General features: G+C 44.6%; 1 protein-coding gene across 4 annotated transcripts in view; it reads right to left on the reverse strand.

Moving 5' to 3' along the window:
• tmem181 (transmembrane protein 181) overlaps positions 1-18605 on the reverse strand; it is a 253795-nt gene that overhangs the window by 62646 nt on the left and 172544 nt on the right. For all 4 annotated transcript variants that reach the window (XM_072581087.1, XM_072581088.1, XM_072581086.1 and 1 more), the window contains 2 exons: positions 2152-2251; positions 902-1032 (listed from right to left, as the gene is read on the reverse strand). In XM_072581087.1, coding sequence (XP_072437188.1) covers positions 902-1032; positions 2152-2251 — 231 coding nt within the window. The remainder of the gene's footprint in view (positions 1-901; positions 1033-2151; positions 2252-18605) is intronic.

The following is an 18605-nucleotide window of genomic DNA, read 5'->3' on the forward strand; positions in this document are numbered from 1 at the left end:
AGCCTGAAATGATGTTGGCATCATATTCCATACAACATGGCCTTCCAACCTCATACGCCTACCATTAGTAAGATTGTCTATCTCCACCTTTGTAGCATTGTCTGATTTTGCTCTTTTGCTGTCGAAATCCTCATTCATGTTTTCATTACCTCTAGACTTGACAAGTGTCTAAAACGTCATTACTGAAGAAATTGAAGATGAATGGGCCTTAGAAACTATCGTGCAGTGATGTTCTGCAATTGAGATGACCGATGTCCAGCAACTGCAACCATCCTCCTTGGTGCTAGGTATAACTCCAATCAGCAGAGAGGGTCCCCATCTACTGATTCCCATCAACTTTAGTTTTATTAGGGTTTCCTGGTACCAGTTCTGAAGAAGGGTCACTGGATCTGAAATATTAATTCTGCTTTCTGTCCATAGATGCTACCAGACCTGCTGAGTTTTTCCAGCAACTTCTGTTTTCGACCATGATACCTCACTTGCTCAAATGCAATCACAACATCAAGAGCAGTTAAGCTTACCTAATCTCTAGAACACAGCTCTTTTGTCCATTTTTGAACCAAGGCTATAATAAGATCAGAAGCTGAGTGGCCCTAGCAGAACCCAGTTGAGGGTCAGTGAGCAGGTTACTGCCAATCAAACATGAATTGATAGCATTGTTGGATCTGATGGATTAGTAATTGGCTGGGTTGAACTTGTCCATTAAAATGTTGTTATATAAGTAAGTTGTTTAGAATAATTGAGGCCCATCTTTGGAGCGGAGAAGGGTAGTGAAGAATAGATGTATTGGGACAACTGGAGTCACAGGGAGATGGCAGGATAGCAGGGAAGGGAAGGAAACCACACTGGGAAAGGGGATATTATTGTTAACAAACAATTTTATTTAATGCAATAGTTTTACCTGCACACGAAATCCATGGTAAACACAGAGCCAAAACAGTAGCAATGCACACAGAAAGATTGCTTGGAATAAGTCATCGAGCATTCCTGGAAACCAGCTGTTTACAAGAAATGAAAGCGGGAAGAATGGATCTAAGAAAGAAATGAAAATAGTTAAAATTGATCAGATAGAATCAATGCATATATACTTTTACATGCTTCTCATGTAAATTAGTTGCCTCGTTTATAAATTTCAGATTTGGTGATTCTTCAGACTACAAACATACCAAACAATTCAATGAGCATTATTCAGAAGTCTCACTCTCACTTCAAACAAAATAAATTTACCTAGAGCTACACACATACAACACAATTCAAACAAAAAGAAACAAACTGCAACTTCAGAATGACATTAGATTGCACTTGTTTGAAGGTTTTTAGATTGCTTACAGTGTGGAAACAGGCCCTTCAGCTCAACAAGTCCACACCGACCCTCCAAAGAACAACCCTACATTTACCCCCTTCACCTAACACTACGGGCAATTTATTAAAGATCCTATTTTTTCCAAGAAATTAAGCACTGCTGATAATTCCTCATCTCCTGATGAGTCTGACTGCAAACTATAGGTAGAAATTCTTGATTTCTTGAACTCTATAGGCACAAGCTTCTGATCTCACACTCAATGTATTGCTTTACTATTGTATGTACAGGCATGAGTGCTTTAATCATGATCAAAATGGCATAATGGCTTTTACGCATTTTTGAGGTAAATCATTGATTAAATAATTTGATGAATGCCCGTCTAACCAAAAGAAAGAATGATTTCCCAGGGAACTTTGACAGAAGGGAGAAGTAAATTAATACCTTCTAATTCTGAAACAACCTGTCACTGTTGCATGTCTTGATCAGGTTGAGTTGAACAAGGACTTTGCTAATAGTGCTCAAGAAAAAAAAATGGAAAGTACAGCTTACCTTCAAAGAATGAAAGAAAACAAATTGCCAAAAACAGAAAGGTCAAAATCAGTTAAATGAAAAAATATTGTTTGAGCTCAGAATAACTTTGTAAAAGCCTCAGAACATCATAAGAATTGATTTGAACTTTAATAAAAGGCAAATGAAGGAAAGGAAACTATAAATCATAGCACCATTGATTCATAAGAAATTTGGCAAAATCAGTGAATATAGCTTAGTTAACCGAAGTTGAAAAGATGTGAAGTTAGAGAAACAACTTTAGTCCCATGCCAAGAAGTATAACTATTGTTTGTGCATACCATTATAAAGCAGTAACAAAGGCAATAAAATGGACATCCATTTCTGTTCAATTGACCAATCTTTCATTGAAAACTTCCTCAAAGAGTGAGCAAACAAGCACTATGGAAACAAAACAAGATTTTTCAAGCATAGAACATTTCAATCGATGTCATCACAAATTTAGAAAGTAAACATCACTTTCACAGAAAACTAAGCTTTTCAAAATTTTAACCTGACACCAATTTATACTTTTGTCAATCTCATTCAGCAACAAATCTCCAGTGGTCTTGTTCACAATTAGCAACAGTATGCATGGATAGGAACATGCAAGGTAGCATGGTGGCTCAGTGTTTAGCACTGCTGCCTTTCCATATATTGGATGACTGTTGGTGTCTGCATAGGCATTCACTGGGTGCTCTGCTTACCTCCCACAGACCAAAGGTATGTAGCTTATGTGGATTGGTCATGCTAAATTGCCCTATGGTGTTCGGGGATATGTAGGTTAGGTGGATTAGCCATACTAAATACAAGGTTACAAAGTTAGGGTAGGGCCCCAATCCAGGTGGGATGCTTTTTGGAGGGTTAGTGCAGATTTGATGGGCCTTTCCACACTGTAGGAATTCGATGACAGTGGTAACCTCAGGCAACTACCAGGAACAGTACAGCACAGAAATACCTTCGGCCTCCAAGTCTGAGGTGACACATGACACCTTTCTAAACATATAAACCTTTTGCCTCTATGGGGCCCACAGCCCTCTATTCTCTCCCCATTCATTTGTCTGACAAGATGCCTTTTTAACATTGCTATTGTATCTGCTTCTGCCATCTCCTCTGGTTATGCTCTTGCACAGAGTAAGTGCTGGGAATGCAACTCATCTCTCACATCTCCTTTAAACTTACCCCCATTTATCTTAACCTATGTCCCCTAGAAATTGACATTTGTACCTTGGGAAAAAGACTGCCTTTCCATTCTATCCTTGCCTCGCATAATCTTGTAAACTTCTAGGATGAGGTTGCCCCTCATCCTCTGACATTCAAGTAAAAACAAGTTTGTCAAACCTCCCCTCACAGCCAATACCATCCAACTCAGGCAACATCCTGGTCAATTTTGTCTGTACCCTCCCCAAAGCCTTTAAATTCTTCTGGTAGCGGATGGAAGAGGACGGAAAGGACCGGGGGGGCAACGGGACAGGGAGGCGGGGGGGGGGGGGGGGGGAAGAGGACGAGGGGAGGACGGGGTAAAGAGGATGGGGGAAGCAACAGGAACAATGAAGAGGAGGAATAATGAGTACGGGGGGAAAAAATTCTTGGTCGTGTAGATGAACAGAGAGATCTCAAGGTCCATGTAAATAGATCCCTGAAAGTTACCACCCAGGTTGATAGGGTTGTTAAGAAGGCAAACCATGTGTTAGCTTTTATTAGAAGAAGGATTGAGTTTCAGAGCCATGAGGTCATGCTGCAGCTGTACAAAATTCTGGTGTAGCAGCACCTGGAATATTGCATACCACATTATAGGAAGATGCAGAAGCTTTGGAAAGGGTTCAGAGAAGATTTACTAAGATACTAGTACGGAGGAAAGGTTGAGGGAATTAAGGCTGTTTTTGTTAGAGAGAAGATGGTTGTGAGGTGACTTAATTGAGACATACAAGATAATCAGAGGGAATAGGGTGGACAGCGAGAGTATTTTTCCTCGGATAGTGATGGGCAGCACAAAGGTGGGTGGGCGGGCGGGTGTAGGATGAAGAGGAGGGGTGGGTGGGTGGGAGGAGGGGTGGGTGGGTGGGTGGGTGGGCGGGTGTAGGATGAAGAGGAGGGGTGGGTGGGTGGGTGGGCGGGTGTAGGATGAAGAGGAGGGGTGGGTGGGGGGGTGGGCGGGTGTAGGATGAAGAGGAGGGGTGGGTGGGGGGGTGGGCGGGTGTAGGATGAAGAGGAGGGGTGGGTGGGGGGGTGGGCGGGTGTAGGATGAAGAGGAGGGGTGGGTGGGTGGGTGTAGGATGAAGAGGAGGGGTGGGTGGGTGGGTGTAGGATGAAGAGGAGGGGTGGGTGGGTGGGTGGGCGGGTGTAGGATGAAGAGGAGGGGTGGGTGGGTGGGCGGGTGTAGGATGAAGAGGAGGGGCGGGTGTAGGATGAAGAGGAGGGGCAGGCGGGTAGACATAGGTTGAAGAGGAGGTGCCGGGCAATGGGTAAGACAAGGGAATGGGGGGTGGAAGATGAGGGTATGGACAGGAAGAAGAGGCAAGGGGGGGAAAGACAAGGGGACAGGGTGACAGGCGTGGAAGATGAGGGAACGGTGTTGAAAGACGAGAGAACGGGGAGTTTATGATATGGGGACTGGGAGTATAAGAGGAGGGGATTGGGGGTGGAAGACAGGGGATGGGGGTTTGGAAGACGAGGGGACAGGGTGGTGGAAGAAGAGGGGATGGGAGGGTACGGGGCTGAAAGAGAGGACGGAGAACAAACTAGAGGAGAGGCGGGGGGTCGGGTGAGAGAAGTCGAGGGGACAGGTGGAAGATGTGGGGGTTGGGTTAGAAGACGAGGGGGTGGTTGGAATGCGAGGCGGCAGTGGAAGAAGAAGAAGGGGGATGGGCGGGAAGGGGAAGGACAAGCGTGCATGGGGATTGGAAGACGAGGGGATGGGGAGGACTAGGAGATGGGGCTGAAAGAAGAGAGGATGGGGAGAACTCGAGGGGACAGGTGGAGGGAAGATGAAAGGACAGGTGGAAGCTGTGGGGGTTGGGTGGGGAAGACGAGGGTGTGGGGCAAAGACGAGGGGGTGGGGGAAAGACGATGTGGAAGGGGAAGATGAGGGGCAGGGGAGGCAAAAGAGGGGATAGGCGGGGGGGAGACAAAGGGATGGGCTTGCGGGGGGAAGACAAGGGGATGGGCAGGAAAGCATGGGGATGGGGTTTAGACAACAGGATGGGGTTAGACATTGGGACGGTGGTAGACTACGGGACGGGGACAAGACGGGAGGGTAAGACGAGGGGACAGGGTTCAAGATGAAGGTTCAGGGTAGCAAGATAAGGGGGAAGAGGGATGTAGGCAGAACACTTTGCTTCACAGAACACTCCGATCTGCCCTCAAAAATGACCCAGCTTCCAGCTGCCTGCTACTTCAACACACCACCCTGTTCCCTGTCCAAAGTCTCTATCTCAGGCTTGCTATAATGCTCCAGTGAAGTTTGGTGGAAGTGGAAGAACACCTCAATTCCCACTTGGGGTCCCTGCAGCTTTCTTGACTCAATATCGAGTTCAACAACTTTAGGCTGAACTATCCTGCGTTGTTGTCCCCAACCCCACACACCAGATATTGTTATTACATTGTCTGCTATTACACACAACCCCTCCCCCCACCCTATCTTCTGCATAAAACCCACATTTTCCTAGCTATCATCAGTTCTGAGGAAGGGTCACTGGACCCAAAACATTAACTCTGCTTTCTCTTCACAGATGAGCTTTTTTCAGCAATTTCTGTTTTCGTTTCCAATTGACATTTCAATTTTTAAGACAGTGCAGGAGACCCAGGAACCTGATCACAAAGCAGTTTTCCATTTTGGAAGCCTTTTTTAAAAAAACACTCATACATCAAGGGTCAAGCTCACATGTACAGGATAGAAAACATAAAGGGAATTCATTAAGTAGGGCAACAGACAGTTGTTTCTGTGGCTGTCAACATGACTCCAGAATGGTGTGTTACCTCCCTAGTACCAGAGTCAAGGATGTTAGACTGGCGATAAGACATTCCTCTTGGGGGGAAGTGAACAACCAAAGATCATTGTCCACTCTGGTACCAATGATTTCAAGAAATAAGGGGGATGTGGTCTTCCAATCAGAATTTAGGGAACTAGTTAAAAATTTAGCAAGTTGGACATCTTGATTGCTCCAGTTCCGTGTTGAAATGAGTACCAAAATTGGAGAAGGTTGGAAGTGTTACAGGAGGGAGCACTTTAAATTCCTGGGACATGTAGACTGGAAAGTATTGCACATGCTGGACGGGTTGCACCAGAACAGACCTGGCACTGAGTTTGTTCTGGAGCATTTTGCTTGTGATTTTTAGAGGGTTTTAGAGGACTAACTTAGCATCAGTATCAGAACTGAGAGAGAACAATAGAGGAGAATGGTGGGGTTTGCAAAATATTTGGAGATGCAGCTGCCATGAGCACAGAAAAAAAGTTAATAGATGATGTCATAGTAGCAGAGAAGGAGTTAATGTGCATTGATGGAAATAAATAAGGTTGGGGAATTACAGGCTCAGATTGCCATCTGAAACTATGATGTTGTGATGATAACAGAGACTGGCTCCAGGAAGGTCCTGGGTATAAGTTATTCAGAAAAGATACAAAAAGAAGGAAATAAGGAATAGCAGCAATATCAGTTAAGGAGCACATTGCAGTGCCAGAGAAAGAGGATGCCTCAAAGTTCAAGAACAACTCATGAGTGGAAAGGGCAGAGAGACACAAATGTACAGAAATAGTATGGAGAAAATGCCAGAGTAGTTAAAATTATAGAGTAGTTAGAATGGGAGACTTGAATCACCCAAATGTAGACTAGGATACTTGTAGTGCAAGAGACAATAATAGGAAGCGTTTCTAGATTGTGTTCAGGAGAGTTTCTGACAATAGCATGCACCCAGTCCAACAAAGAATGCCTTATCCGATCCGGTTCTTGGAAATCAGATTTGCCACCTGGATCAAGCAACAACAGGGGAACATTCAGGAGACAAATGATTACTGTATTATAAAAATTCAAAATGGTGATAGGAAACGAGAGAGACTCACGTTTGGTATGTTGCCTCCCAGGTGCAAGGGTACGTGATGTCTCTGATCGTGTTTTCCGGGTCCTTAAGGGGGAGGGGGAGCAGCCTGAAGTCGTGGTCCATATTGGCACCAATGACATAGGTAGGAGGAGTGCTGAGGATGTTAGACAGGCTTTTAGGGAGCTAGGTTGGAAGCTCAGAGTTAGAACGAACAGAGTTGTTGTCTCTGGTTTGTTACCCGTGCCACGTGATAGAGAGTCGAGGAATAGGGAGAGAGAACTGTTAAATGCGTGGCTACAGGGATGGTGCAGGAGGGAGGGATTTCGGTACTTGGATAACTGGGGTTCTTTCTGGGGAAGGTGGGGCCTCTATAAACAGGATGGTCTGCACCTGAACCTGAGGGGCACCAGTATCCTTGGGGGGAGGTTTGCTAGTGCTCTTGGGGGGGGTTTAAACTAACTCTGCAGGGGCATGGGAACCCAGACTGTAGCTTTAGGGTGCAGGACCTGGACTGTAGGGAGGTTAGGAATATGGCATCAATCTTAAAGGAGGGTGCCTGTAAACAGAAGAGTGGCTTGAAGTGTGTATACTTTAATGCCAAAAGTATACGAAATAAGGTAGGTGAACTCGCAGCGTGGGTTGGTACCTGGGACTTCGATGTTGTGGCTATTACGGAGACGTGGCTAGATCAGGGACAGGATTGGCTGTTGCAGGTTCCAGGGTTTAAATGTTTTAGTAGGGTCAGAGGTGGGGGTAAAAGAGGGGGGGGTGTGGCTTTGCTTGTCAAAGATAGTATTACAGCGGTGGAAAGGAAGATGGACGAAGATTTGCCATCTGAGGTAGTTTGGGTTGAGGTTAGGAATAGAAGAGGTGAGGTCACCCTGTTAGGAGTCTTTTACAGGCCTCCTAATAGTCCTAGAATCGTTGAAGAAAGGATTGCGAAGATGATTCAGGAGAAGAGTGACAGTAATAGGGTGATTGTTATGGGAGACTTTAACTTTCCTGATATTGATTGGGAAAGCTATAGCTCAAGTTCGTTAGTTGGGTCAGTGTTTGTGCAATGTGTGCAGGAGAGTTTCCTGACACAATATGTAGATAAGCCAACAAGAGGTGAGGCCATACTGGATTTGGTTCTGGGTAACGAACCAGGCCAGGTATTAGAACTAGAGGTAGGTGAGCACTTTGGGGACAGTGACCACAATTCGGTGATTTTTACTCTCGTGATGGAGAGGGATAAGTGTGTACTACAGGGAAAGAGTAATAGCTGGGGGCAGGGAAATTATGATGCGTTGAGGCATGACTTAGGATGTGTGGATTGGAAAAGTAGATTCCAAGGCAAGAGCGTAATTGATATGTGGAACTTGTTCAAGGAGCAACTATTGAGTGTCCTTGATAAGTACGTACCTATCAGGCAGGGAGGAAAGGGTCGTGTGAGGGAGCCGTGGTTTAATAAGGAGTTGGAATCCCTTGTTAAATGGAAGAGGGCGGCCTTTGTAAAGATGAGGCGTGAAGGTTCAATAGGGGCGATTGAGAGTTATAAGGTAGCCCGGAAGGACCTGAAGAGAGAGCTAAGAGCAGCAAGGAGGGGACATGAAAGGTCCTTAGTTGGTAGGATTAGGGAAAACCCTAAGGCTTTCTATAGGTATGTTAGGAATAAAAGAATGACTAGGGAAGGAATAGGTCCAATCAAGGATAGTAATGGGAAGTTGCGTGTGGAGGCTGAAGAGATTGGGGAGGCACTGAATGAATACTTTTCGTCAGTATTCACTCAGGAACAGGACATTGTTGTCGATATGAATACTGAGGCACGAATAAGTAGAATGGATGGCTTTGAGATATGTAGAGAAGAGGTGTTGGAAATTCTGGCAAGGGTGAAAATAGATAAGTCCTCTGGGCCTGATGGCATTTATCCTAGGATTCTCTGGGAAGCAAGGGAGGAGATTGCAGAGCCATTGGCCTTGATTTTTGTGTCCTCTTTGTCTACAGGAGTAGTGCCAGAGGACTGGAGGCTAGCAAACGTGGTTCCCTTGTTCAAGAAGGGGAGTAGGGATAATCCTAGTAACTATAGGCCAGTGAGTCTCACTTCTGTTGTGGGCAAAGTCTTAGAGAGAATTGTAAGGGATAGGATTTATGCACATCTGGATAAGAATGATGTGATCAAGGATAGTCAGCATGGTTTTGTGAAGGGCAGGTCGTGCCTCACAAACCTTATTGAATTCTTTGAGAAGGTGACTAAGGAGGTAGATGAGGGGAAAGTGGTAGATGTGGTATATATGGATTTTAGTAAGGCGTTTGATAAGGTCCCCCATGGTAGGCTACTGCAGAAAATACAGAGATATGGCATTGAGGGCGAGTTGGAGGTTTGGATTAGGAATTGGCTGGCTGGAAGAAGACAGAGGGTAGTAGTTGATGGCAAAGGTTCATCTTGGAGTGCCGTCACTAGCGGTGTTCCGCAAGGATCTGTTTTGGGATCATTGCTGTTTGTCATTTTTATAAATGACCTGGAGGATGGGTTAGAAGGTTGGGTGAGCAAGTTTGCGGATGATACGAAAGTCAGAGGAGTTGTAGACAGTGAGGAAGAATATGGCAGGTTACAGCGGGATATAGAGAAGCTGCAGAGCTGGGCAGAAAGGTGGCAAATGGAGTTCAATGTAGCTAAGTGTGAGGTGATTCACTTTGGTAAGAGTAACAAAAAGATGGGGTACTGGGCTAATGGTAGACTACTTGGTAGTGTGGAAGAGCAGAGGGATCTTGGTGTCCATGTACACAGATCTCTGAAAGTTGCCACCCAAGTAAATAGTGCAGTGAAGAAGGCATATGGCGTACTGGCTTTTATTGGTAGAGGAATTGAGTTCCGGAGTCCTGAGGTCATGCTGCAGTTGTATAAGACTCTGGTGCAGCCGCATCTGGAATATTGTGTGCAGTTTTGGTCGCCACACTATAGGAAGGATGTGGAGGCACTGGAACGGGTGCAGAGGAAGTTTACCAGGATGTTGCCTGGTATGGTAGGAAGATCCTATGAGGAAAGGCTGAGGCACTTGGGGTTGTTTTCATTGGAGAAAAGAAGGTTTAGGGGTGACTTGATAGAGGTGTACAAGATGATTAGGGGGTTAGATAGGGTTGACAGTGAGAACCTTTTTCCACGTATGGAGTCAGCTATTACAAGGGGGCATAGCTTTAAATTAAGGGGGGGTAGATATAGGACTGATGTTAGGGGTAGGTTCTTCACTCAGCGAGTCGTAAGTTCATGGAATGCCCTGCCAGTAGCAGTAGTGGACTCTCCCTCTTTATGGGTATTTAAGCGGGCATTGGATAGGTATATGGAGGATAGTGGGTTAGTGTAGGTTAGGTGGGCTTTGATCGACGCAACATCGAGGGCCGAAGGGCCTGTACTGCGCTGTATTCTTCTATGTTCTATGTTTTATGAAATGACATGCAACATTATCCAGAAGAAGAAATTCAATTAGCAGAGATTGACTTCAATGGGATTGACTTGAAACAACAGCCTGGCAGGAACAACAGTAACTGAACAATTGGCTACCTTCAAAGGATGCACGGTGTGAGTACAGTTGAGATACATTTCCTCAAAATTTGAAAAGTAGAACAAAGAAATCCAGAGTTCCCTGGATGACAAAAGGCAGAAAATACCATCAGAAAGAAAATAAATTGTGTTTATGAGAGTTTCAAGTCAGAAAATACATCTAAGAGGCAAGAGGAATATCAAGAGGTGCAAAAGCAAGTAAGAGAAGCAAAGGGGAATTGAGAAAAGACCAGCAGCTTATACAAACGGGCTCATAAAAGTCTTCTATTTGCATATAAATAATAGGCCATAGTATAAAAGTAGTAACAATAGTTACATAAATATTAGGTCGTAGTATATCATGGTAGCTAGTAGCAACGCGGACACAAAATTGGCTGAGTGATAGAAAACAGGAAGTAATGGTTAATGGATATTTTCCAGGCTGGAGGAGTAAAGTTCCCTGGTAGGACTCTTGGTTTCTTAAAAAATATTAATCATCTGGATCTGTGTGTGCAGGGGGAAATTTCAAAATTTGCAGGTGAAACTAAATTTGAAAGAATTGTTAACTGTGAGGAAGACAGCATGGAACTCCAAAAGGACACTCTAGTCGGTCTGGTGGGCAGATAAAACTCTGTGCAGAGAAGTGAGGCAATGTTCACTGGCAGGAAGAACATTCAAAGGTAACATAAAATAGGGGATACAATTCTAAAGAGTGCAGGATATATGTGTGTATATATACAGATCATTGATGGTGGCAGAGCAGGTGGAGAGATCAATTAATAAAATGTACAATGTTCTTGGGCTTATTATTAAGTGCAGAGGGATGGTGTTGAACTTGCATAAGACACTCATTAGACCTCATCTGAAGTATTGTGTACAGTTGCAGACACCATACTATTAAAAGATGTGAACACGTGAAAGAGTGTAGAAGCAATTAAGAATAATGGTTGTAGGAACAAAATGAAGTTAAAAGATAGACTGAAGAAGCTGGAACTGTTCTCTTAGAGAGAAGTAGGCTGACAGAAGATTTGATAGAGGTTTTGAAAAACTACAAGCAGTTCAGATGCAGCAGAGAAGAAGAAGCTGGAACCGAAAGAAAGGATCAAGATTGAGAGAGTACAGATTTAAAATGATGTACAAAAGAAACAAGCATGATGTGAGAAAAAAAGTGAGCACTTAGGGTATGGAAATGTGCTACCTGGAAATATAGTGGTAACAGGTTCAATTGAGACATTCAAGAGGGCATTTGATGACTTTACTTGTTTAGGAATTGAATGCAAGGGCATGAGGAAAAAGCAGGAGAATGATAATAAGTTAAGGATTTGAAGAGCCGATACAGGTACAATGGGCTGAATGGTCTCTTTTAATCTTTGTATTTTGCAACTGACCAGTCCTGTCATTCCATGATTCTGTGAACTATAGGGTACTGGATTTCCAAAAAGATATTTGATAAGGTGTCACTTCAAACGTATTGCATCAAAAGAGCATAAGGTATAGGAAAAAGAGAGTGCAGATGCTGGAGATGAGAGCCGAAAGTGTGGTCAGCAGGTCAGACAACATCAGAGAAGCGGGAGAATTGACGTTTTGGGCATCAGGCCTTCATTTAGAGGGGGTCGGGGGGTGGCAGTTGGAAGGGAGCTGCAATATAAATAGGAGGGGGGTGGGGCTGGGTAGCTAGTAAAGTGAAAGGTTGACGCAGTTGGGGGGTTATGGTGATAGATCAGAGCGGAGGGTGAAGCGGATAGGTGGGAAGGAAAATGGACAGGTAGGACAGTTCAAGAGGGCGGTGCCAAGTTGGAGAGTGGGATCTGAGATAAGGTGGGGGGAGAGTAGATGAGGAAACAGGTGAAATCAACATTAATGCCATATGGTTGGAGGGTCCCAAGGTAGAAGATGAAGTATTCTTCCTCTACTCATCGGGTGACTAGGATTTGGTGGAGGCGGCGGCTCAGGACTTGCATGTCCTTTGCGGAGTGGGAGGGGGAATTGAAGTGGTCGGCTACAGGGCACTCAAGCGCATCTCCTCGACTTCACATACCTCCACCCTTGAACACCACCCCTTCAACAACAATAGAACCCTTGGTCCTCACCTTCCACCCAACCAATCTCTGGACAGTGTATTATCCTCTGCCATTTCAGTTACCTACAATCAGACCTCACCACGAGAGATTTATTTCCTTCCCTACCCGTATCAGCATTCCGCAGAGACCATTCCCTTTGTGATTCCCTCATTAGGTCCACACTCCCCCCCCCTCCAGCACCACCATAAACCCACCCTCCACACCAGACTCCTTCCCTTGCTGCCGCAAAAGGTGTAAAACCTGTGCCCACATCTACCCCTCACCTCCGTTCAAGACCCCAGAGGATCCTATCATATCCAGCAGAGATTTTCCTGCACATCCAACCAGCCCGAGGCCCTATAAATTAACTCTGCACTAATAATATGAACTTCCAGAGGAAGTCTGTTATAGGATTTGTGGAGTTGATCATATTCCCATCACTTGCTAATTTCAACAGAATAAAATTGAACAGCAAGCAATGCCAGATTTATAGTGTAAGAGTAAATGATTTGGAAGCTGCATTTATTTACAATGACCCAACTTTACAACTCTGCCATCATGAATCAAAGCAGGAAGTATGACTTTGCAATAGTTTAAATGCTGAAAGTAAGTGAAGGAAAGAAAGGATACATCTGAAAGAAAAGGGAGAAATCTCAAGAACCGGAAAATGTTAACTATTAGAATTTCAATTTTAAAATATCAATTCACCAGGTGCTTATGAAATATAAAATAAATTATTATTTTATTTCTCAATGCTGATTTGTATTGGAATATAATTGCTCAGAGCTAGTGGCTTTCTTCATATGAGCCAATATAGTAACTTGTTGGCAGGCTGTTATATCATGGATGTCAGGCCATCACAGCCAACCAATATCCTGTTGTCATTGAGAGATCATGGATGTGTACTTCCAGCAATGACCTGCTTAATTATGCTAAAAGCAGAACAACTTCAGAAAAACATGTTACTTTAGTGTAATACTGGAGCCCTCAAGGGAACAGGCAACACTGAACAGGCAACCTGCCAAGTGTGAGGTTGTCCATTTTGGAAGAACAAATAAGAATGCGGAATACAGGGTTAATGGTAGGGTTCTTGGTCAGGTGGAGGAACAGAGGGATCTTGGGGTCTATGTACATAGATCTTTGAAGGTTGCCACTCAGGTGGATAGAGTTTGTAAGAAGGCCTATGGAGTATTATCGTTCATTAGCAGAGGGATTGAATTCAAGAGTCGTGAGGTGATGTTGCAGCTGTACAGGACTTTGGTTAGGCCACATTTGGAGTACTGTGTGCAGTTCTGGTCGCCTCACTTTAGGAAAGATGTGGAAGCTTTGGAGAGGGTGCAGAGAAGATTTACCAGGATGTTGCCTGGAATGGAGAGTAGGTCGTACGAGGATAGGTTGAGAGTTCTCGGCCTTTTCTCGTTGGAACGGCGAAGGATGAGGGGTGACTTGATCGAGGTTTATAAGATGATCAGAGGAATAGATAGAGTAGACAGTCAGAAACTTTTTCCCCGGGTACAACAGAGTGTTACAAGGGGACATAAATTTAAGGTGAAGGGTGGAAGGTATAGGGGAGATGTCAGGGGTGGGTTCTTTACCCAGAGAGTGGTGGGGGCATGGAATGCGCTGCCCGAGGGAGTGGTAGAGTCAGATTCATTGGCGACCTTTAAGCGGCATTTGGATAGGTACATGGATGGGTGCTTAATCTAGGATAGAAGTTCGGCACAACATCGTGGGCCGAAGGGCCTGTTCTGTGCTGTATTGTTCTATGTTCTATGTTCTATGTTCTAGTATTGTGCAATGAGGCACAAGGGAGCTTAAGATAAAGGAACTCTTGGGAGGCAGTGACCATAATATGATTGAATTCACTTTACAATACAGAACTTACTCTACATATGATAGAATCCGAGGTTATGGCATTACAGCTGAATAAAGGCAGCTACAGAGGCATGAGGGAGGAACTGGGTAGAATTGACTGGGAGAGGAGTCTTGCAAGAAAGACAGTGGAACAGCAATGGCAGGAGTTTCTGGGAATAATTCAGGAGAGAAAGCAGAGATTCATCCCGAAGAAAAAGCAGCATGGTACAGGGAGGACAAGGCAACTATGGCTGACTAGGGACGTCAGCGATAGCATAAAAGCAAAACAGAAAGCATATAATGTAGTGAAGGGAAGGGGAACCCAGAGGATTGGGAAGCTCACAAGGACCAATAGAGGGCAACAAAAATAAACAGGAGGGAGAAGATTAAATATGACAGTAAATTAGCCTGTAATAGAAAGAAAGACTGTAAGAGTTTATTTAGATATAGAAAGGGCAAAAGAGGTCAAAAGTGGACATTGAGCTGCTGGAAAATGCTGCAGATATAGTTGGGGAACAAAGAAATGGCTGAGGAACTGAATAGTTACTTTGCATCAGTCTTCATGGTGGAAGACACAAGTATCCCAAAACTTCAAGAGAGTGAGGGGCAGATCTGAGTATTGTGGCCATCACTTAGGAGAAGATGCTAGAAAAACTGAATGGCCTGAAGGTGGATAAATCACTTGGGCCAGATTAGATAATGAAGGCGTTAGTGGTGATCTTTCTGAAACTGCTAGAATCAGGGAGGGTACCAGAGCCCAGAGCTCTGCGGGAAGCTAGGGAAGTGATTGTTGGGCCCTTTGCTGACTATTTGTATCATCGATAGTCACAGGTGAGGTGCTGGAAGCCTAGAGGTTGGCAAACGTGGTGCCACCAGTTACTAAAGGTGGTAAGGAAAACCCAGGGAATTGCAGACTGGTGAGCCTGACATCGGATGTGGTAAAAACAATGACTGCAGATGCTGGAAACCAGATTCTGGATTAGTGGTGCTGAAAGAGCACAGCAGTTCGAAGCTACTTGGATGCTGCCTGAACTGCTGTGCTCTTCCAGCACCACTAATCCTGACATCGGATGTGGGCATGTTACTGGAGGGAATCCTGAGGGACAGGATTTACATGTATTTGGAAAGGCAAGGACAGATAGTCAATATCCATGGCTGTGCATGTGAGAAATCATGTCTCACAAAGATTGAGTTTTCCGAAGAAGTAACAAAGAGGATTGATGAGGACAGAGCAGTAGACGTGATCTATATGGACTTCAGTACGGTGCTTAACAAGCTTCCTCATGGGATACTGGTTAACGAGGTTAGATATCATGTGATACTGGGAGAATTAGCTATTTGGAGACAGAACTGGCTCAAAGGTAGAAGACAGAGGAGGGTGGTGGAGGGTTGCTTTTCAGACTGGAGGCCTGTGACCAGTCACAATGCTGGGTCCTCTGCTTTTTGTCATTTACATAAGTGATTTAGATGTGAACGTAGAAGGTATAGTGAGTAAGTTTGCAGATGACACTAAAAGTGGAGGTGTAGTGGACAGCAAAGGTTTCCTCAGATTATAATGGGATCTTGTACAGATGGGCAAATGGGCTGAGGAGTGGCAGATGGAGTTTAATTTAGATGACTGTGAGGTGTTGCATTTTGGAAAAGCAAATCAGAGCAGGACTTAATGGGTGAGATCCTGGGGAGATTTGCTGAACAAAGAGACCTTGGATTGCAGGTTCATCGTTCCTTGAAAGTAGAGTCGCAGGATAGTGAAGACGGCATTTGGTATGCTTTTCTTTACTGGTCAGAGCATTGAGTATTGGAGTTGGGAGGTCATGTTGTGTCTGTGCAGGATATTGGTTAGGCCACTGTTGGAATATTGTATGCAGTTTTGGTCTCCTTCCTACTGGAAGGATGTTGTGAAACTTGAAAAGGTTCAGAAAAGATTTACAAGGATGTTGCCAGGGTTGGAGGATTTGAGGTACAGGGAGAGGCTAAATAGGCTGGGGCTATGTTCCCTGGAGCATCAGAGGCTGACCGGTGACTTTGGAGAGATTTGTAAAATCATAAGGGGCACAGATACGATAAACAGACAAGGTCTTTTCCCTGGAGTGGGGGAGTCCAGTACCAGAGGGCACAGGTTCATGAAGAGAGGGAAAAAATATAGAAGGGACCTAAGGGGCAACGTTTTCACGCAGAGGGTGGTGCGTGTATGGAATGAGCTGCCACAGGAAATGGAGGAGGCTGGTACCATTGAAAGGCATCTGGATGGGTATCCGAATAGAAAGGGTGTTGAGGGATATGGGCCAACTGCTAGCAAATGTGACTAGATCAGGTTAGGATATCTGGTCGGCATGGACGATTTGGACCAAATGGTCTGCTTCCGTGTTGTACATCTCTGACTCTATGACCTCATCTACTATGTCTATTGCTCTTGATGTGGTCTTCTCTACATTGGGGAGACAGGATGCCAACTCGTGGAACGTTTCAAAGAACATCTCTGAGACACAAGCACCAAACAACTCCACTGCTCTGTGGCCAACGTCTTCAACTCTCCCTCCCAGTACCAGCCTGTCAAGGATATGCAAGTCTTGGCCTCCTCCACCGCCAAATTATAGTCACCTGATGCCTGGAGAAGAACCCCTCAGCTTCTGCCTTGGGACCCTCCAACCACACAGCACCAATGTCAATTTCACCAGTTTCCTCATCTTCCCCCCCACCCACCTCATCCCAGATCTAATCCTCCAACTTTGCACCGCCATCTTGAACCGCCCATCCGTCCATCTTCTTTCCTATCTATCCACTCCACCTTCCACTCTGACATATCACCATCACCTCCCACCTGCACCAGCTACCTTCCTGCCACCCCCACACTCCCCAATTTTTATCTCTTAGCCCCCTGCCCCCAACCCCACATTTCTGATGAAGGGCTTATGCCTGAAACATCCATTCTCCTGCTCCTCGGATGCTGCCTGTCCTGCTGTGCTTTTCCAGCACCACACTTTTTGACACATGGTATAGGGGCCAACATTTTACTATTGGTAAAGGATTGGTTAGTTGATGGGAAACAGAGTCGGCATTAAAGGATATCTTTCCTCGTTGGTAATTTGTAACTAGTGGAATGCCAAGGGGTCAGTGCTGGGACCTCAACTATTTCCAATCCATTCTTCCACTGCATTGGATGAACAGAACAGAAGAAGGGTACTAGATCCGAAGTGTTAACTCTGCTTTTTTTCCATAGAATGATGGAAACAGGCCATTTTGGGCCAACAAAACTACATCAACCCTCCGAAGAGCATCCCACCCAGACCCATTCCCCTACCGTTTCCTTGTAACCTTACCTCTCCCATGGTTAACACACCTAACCTACACATCCCTGAATAGTATGAACAACTTAGCATGGCCAATCCACCAAACCTGTATATCTTTGGACTGTGGGAGGAAACCAGAATACCCAGTGGAAATCCACAGAGACACTGGAAGAACACGCAAACTCCACAGAGAAAGTTGCCCCGGGTGGAATTGAAACCAGGTCCCTCGTGCTACAAGGCAACAGTACTAATGACTAAGCTACTGTGCCACCTTTTGTGCAGATGGCGTTTGCCAGATCTGCAGTGTTTCTCCAGCAATTTCTGTTTTTGTTCCAGATTTCCAGCATCTGCGGTTCTTTGTTTTACTTTAGGTTAGAAAGTAAGTTGTCAAGAGGAGCTGGAGATCCTGTCTTCCTTTTGCAATTAACTGAATGGGCTGAAATCTGACAATTAGAGCATAATGTATGGAAATATTGATTTGTCCATTTTGGAATGAAGAATCAAAAAACAATACACAGCAAACTTTGTTTTAATCAGCACTCTTGATAAATTGGCAAAAACTATATATCGCAAATTCCAGAGGTTTACTGTATTATTGCCATCTCCACGACGTCTGAGTAGTCAGTTGAAGGTGAGGCTGAGAAGGCTCTCTACCAGTAAGTTTTATTTAAGGCAAAGTTGCATTATTATTTAAGTGATTTATGCTTTAAATCAAGTGTAACAGTGATACGTATGCCTCCTGCATTATGCTTTATTACATAGTGTGTTTTTATATATTGATTATGTGGACATCTTGATCAACCGAAATCTTTGATCAATCGATACACGCCTGGTGGCAGTTAACAAAAGGTTTGCTGTACTACATAAATTCATCACAAAGACCTTCCTCTACCATATTCCTAGTTTCTATTACATACCTGCACTTAGCAGGAAAAAAATGTGTAAATTAAGACTCTACTAGTATCACTCTAGCCATGTCACACTAGTAGGCTAAA

Source organism: Chiloscyllium punctatum, chromosome 11, assembly GCF_047496795.1.
Source record: "Chiloscyllium punctatum isolate Juve2018m chromosome 11, sChiPun1.3, whole genome shotgun sequence".
In the NCBI taxonomy this organism is placed as follows: domain Eukaryota; kingdom Metazoa; phylum Chordata; class Chondrichthyes; order Orectolobiformes; family Hemiscylliidae; genus Chiloscyllium; species Chiloscyllium punctatum.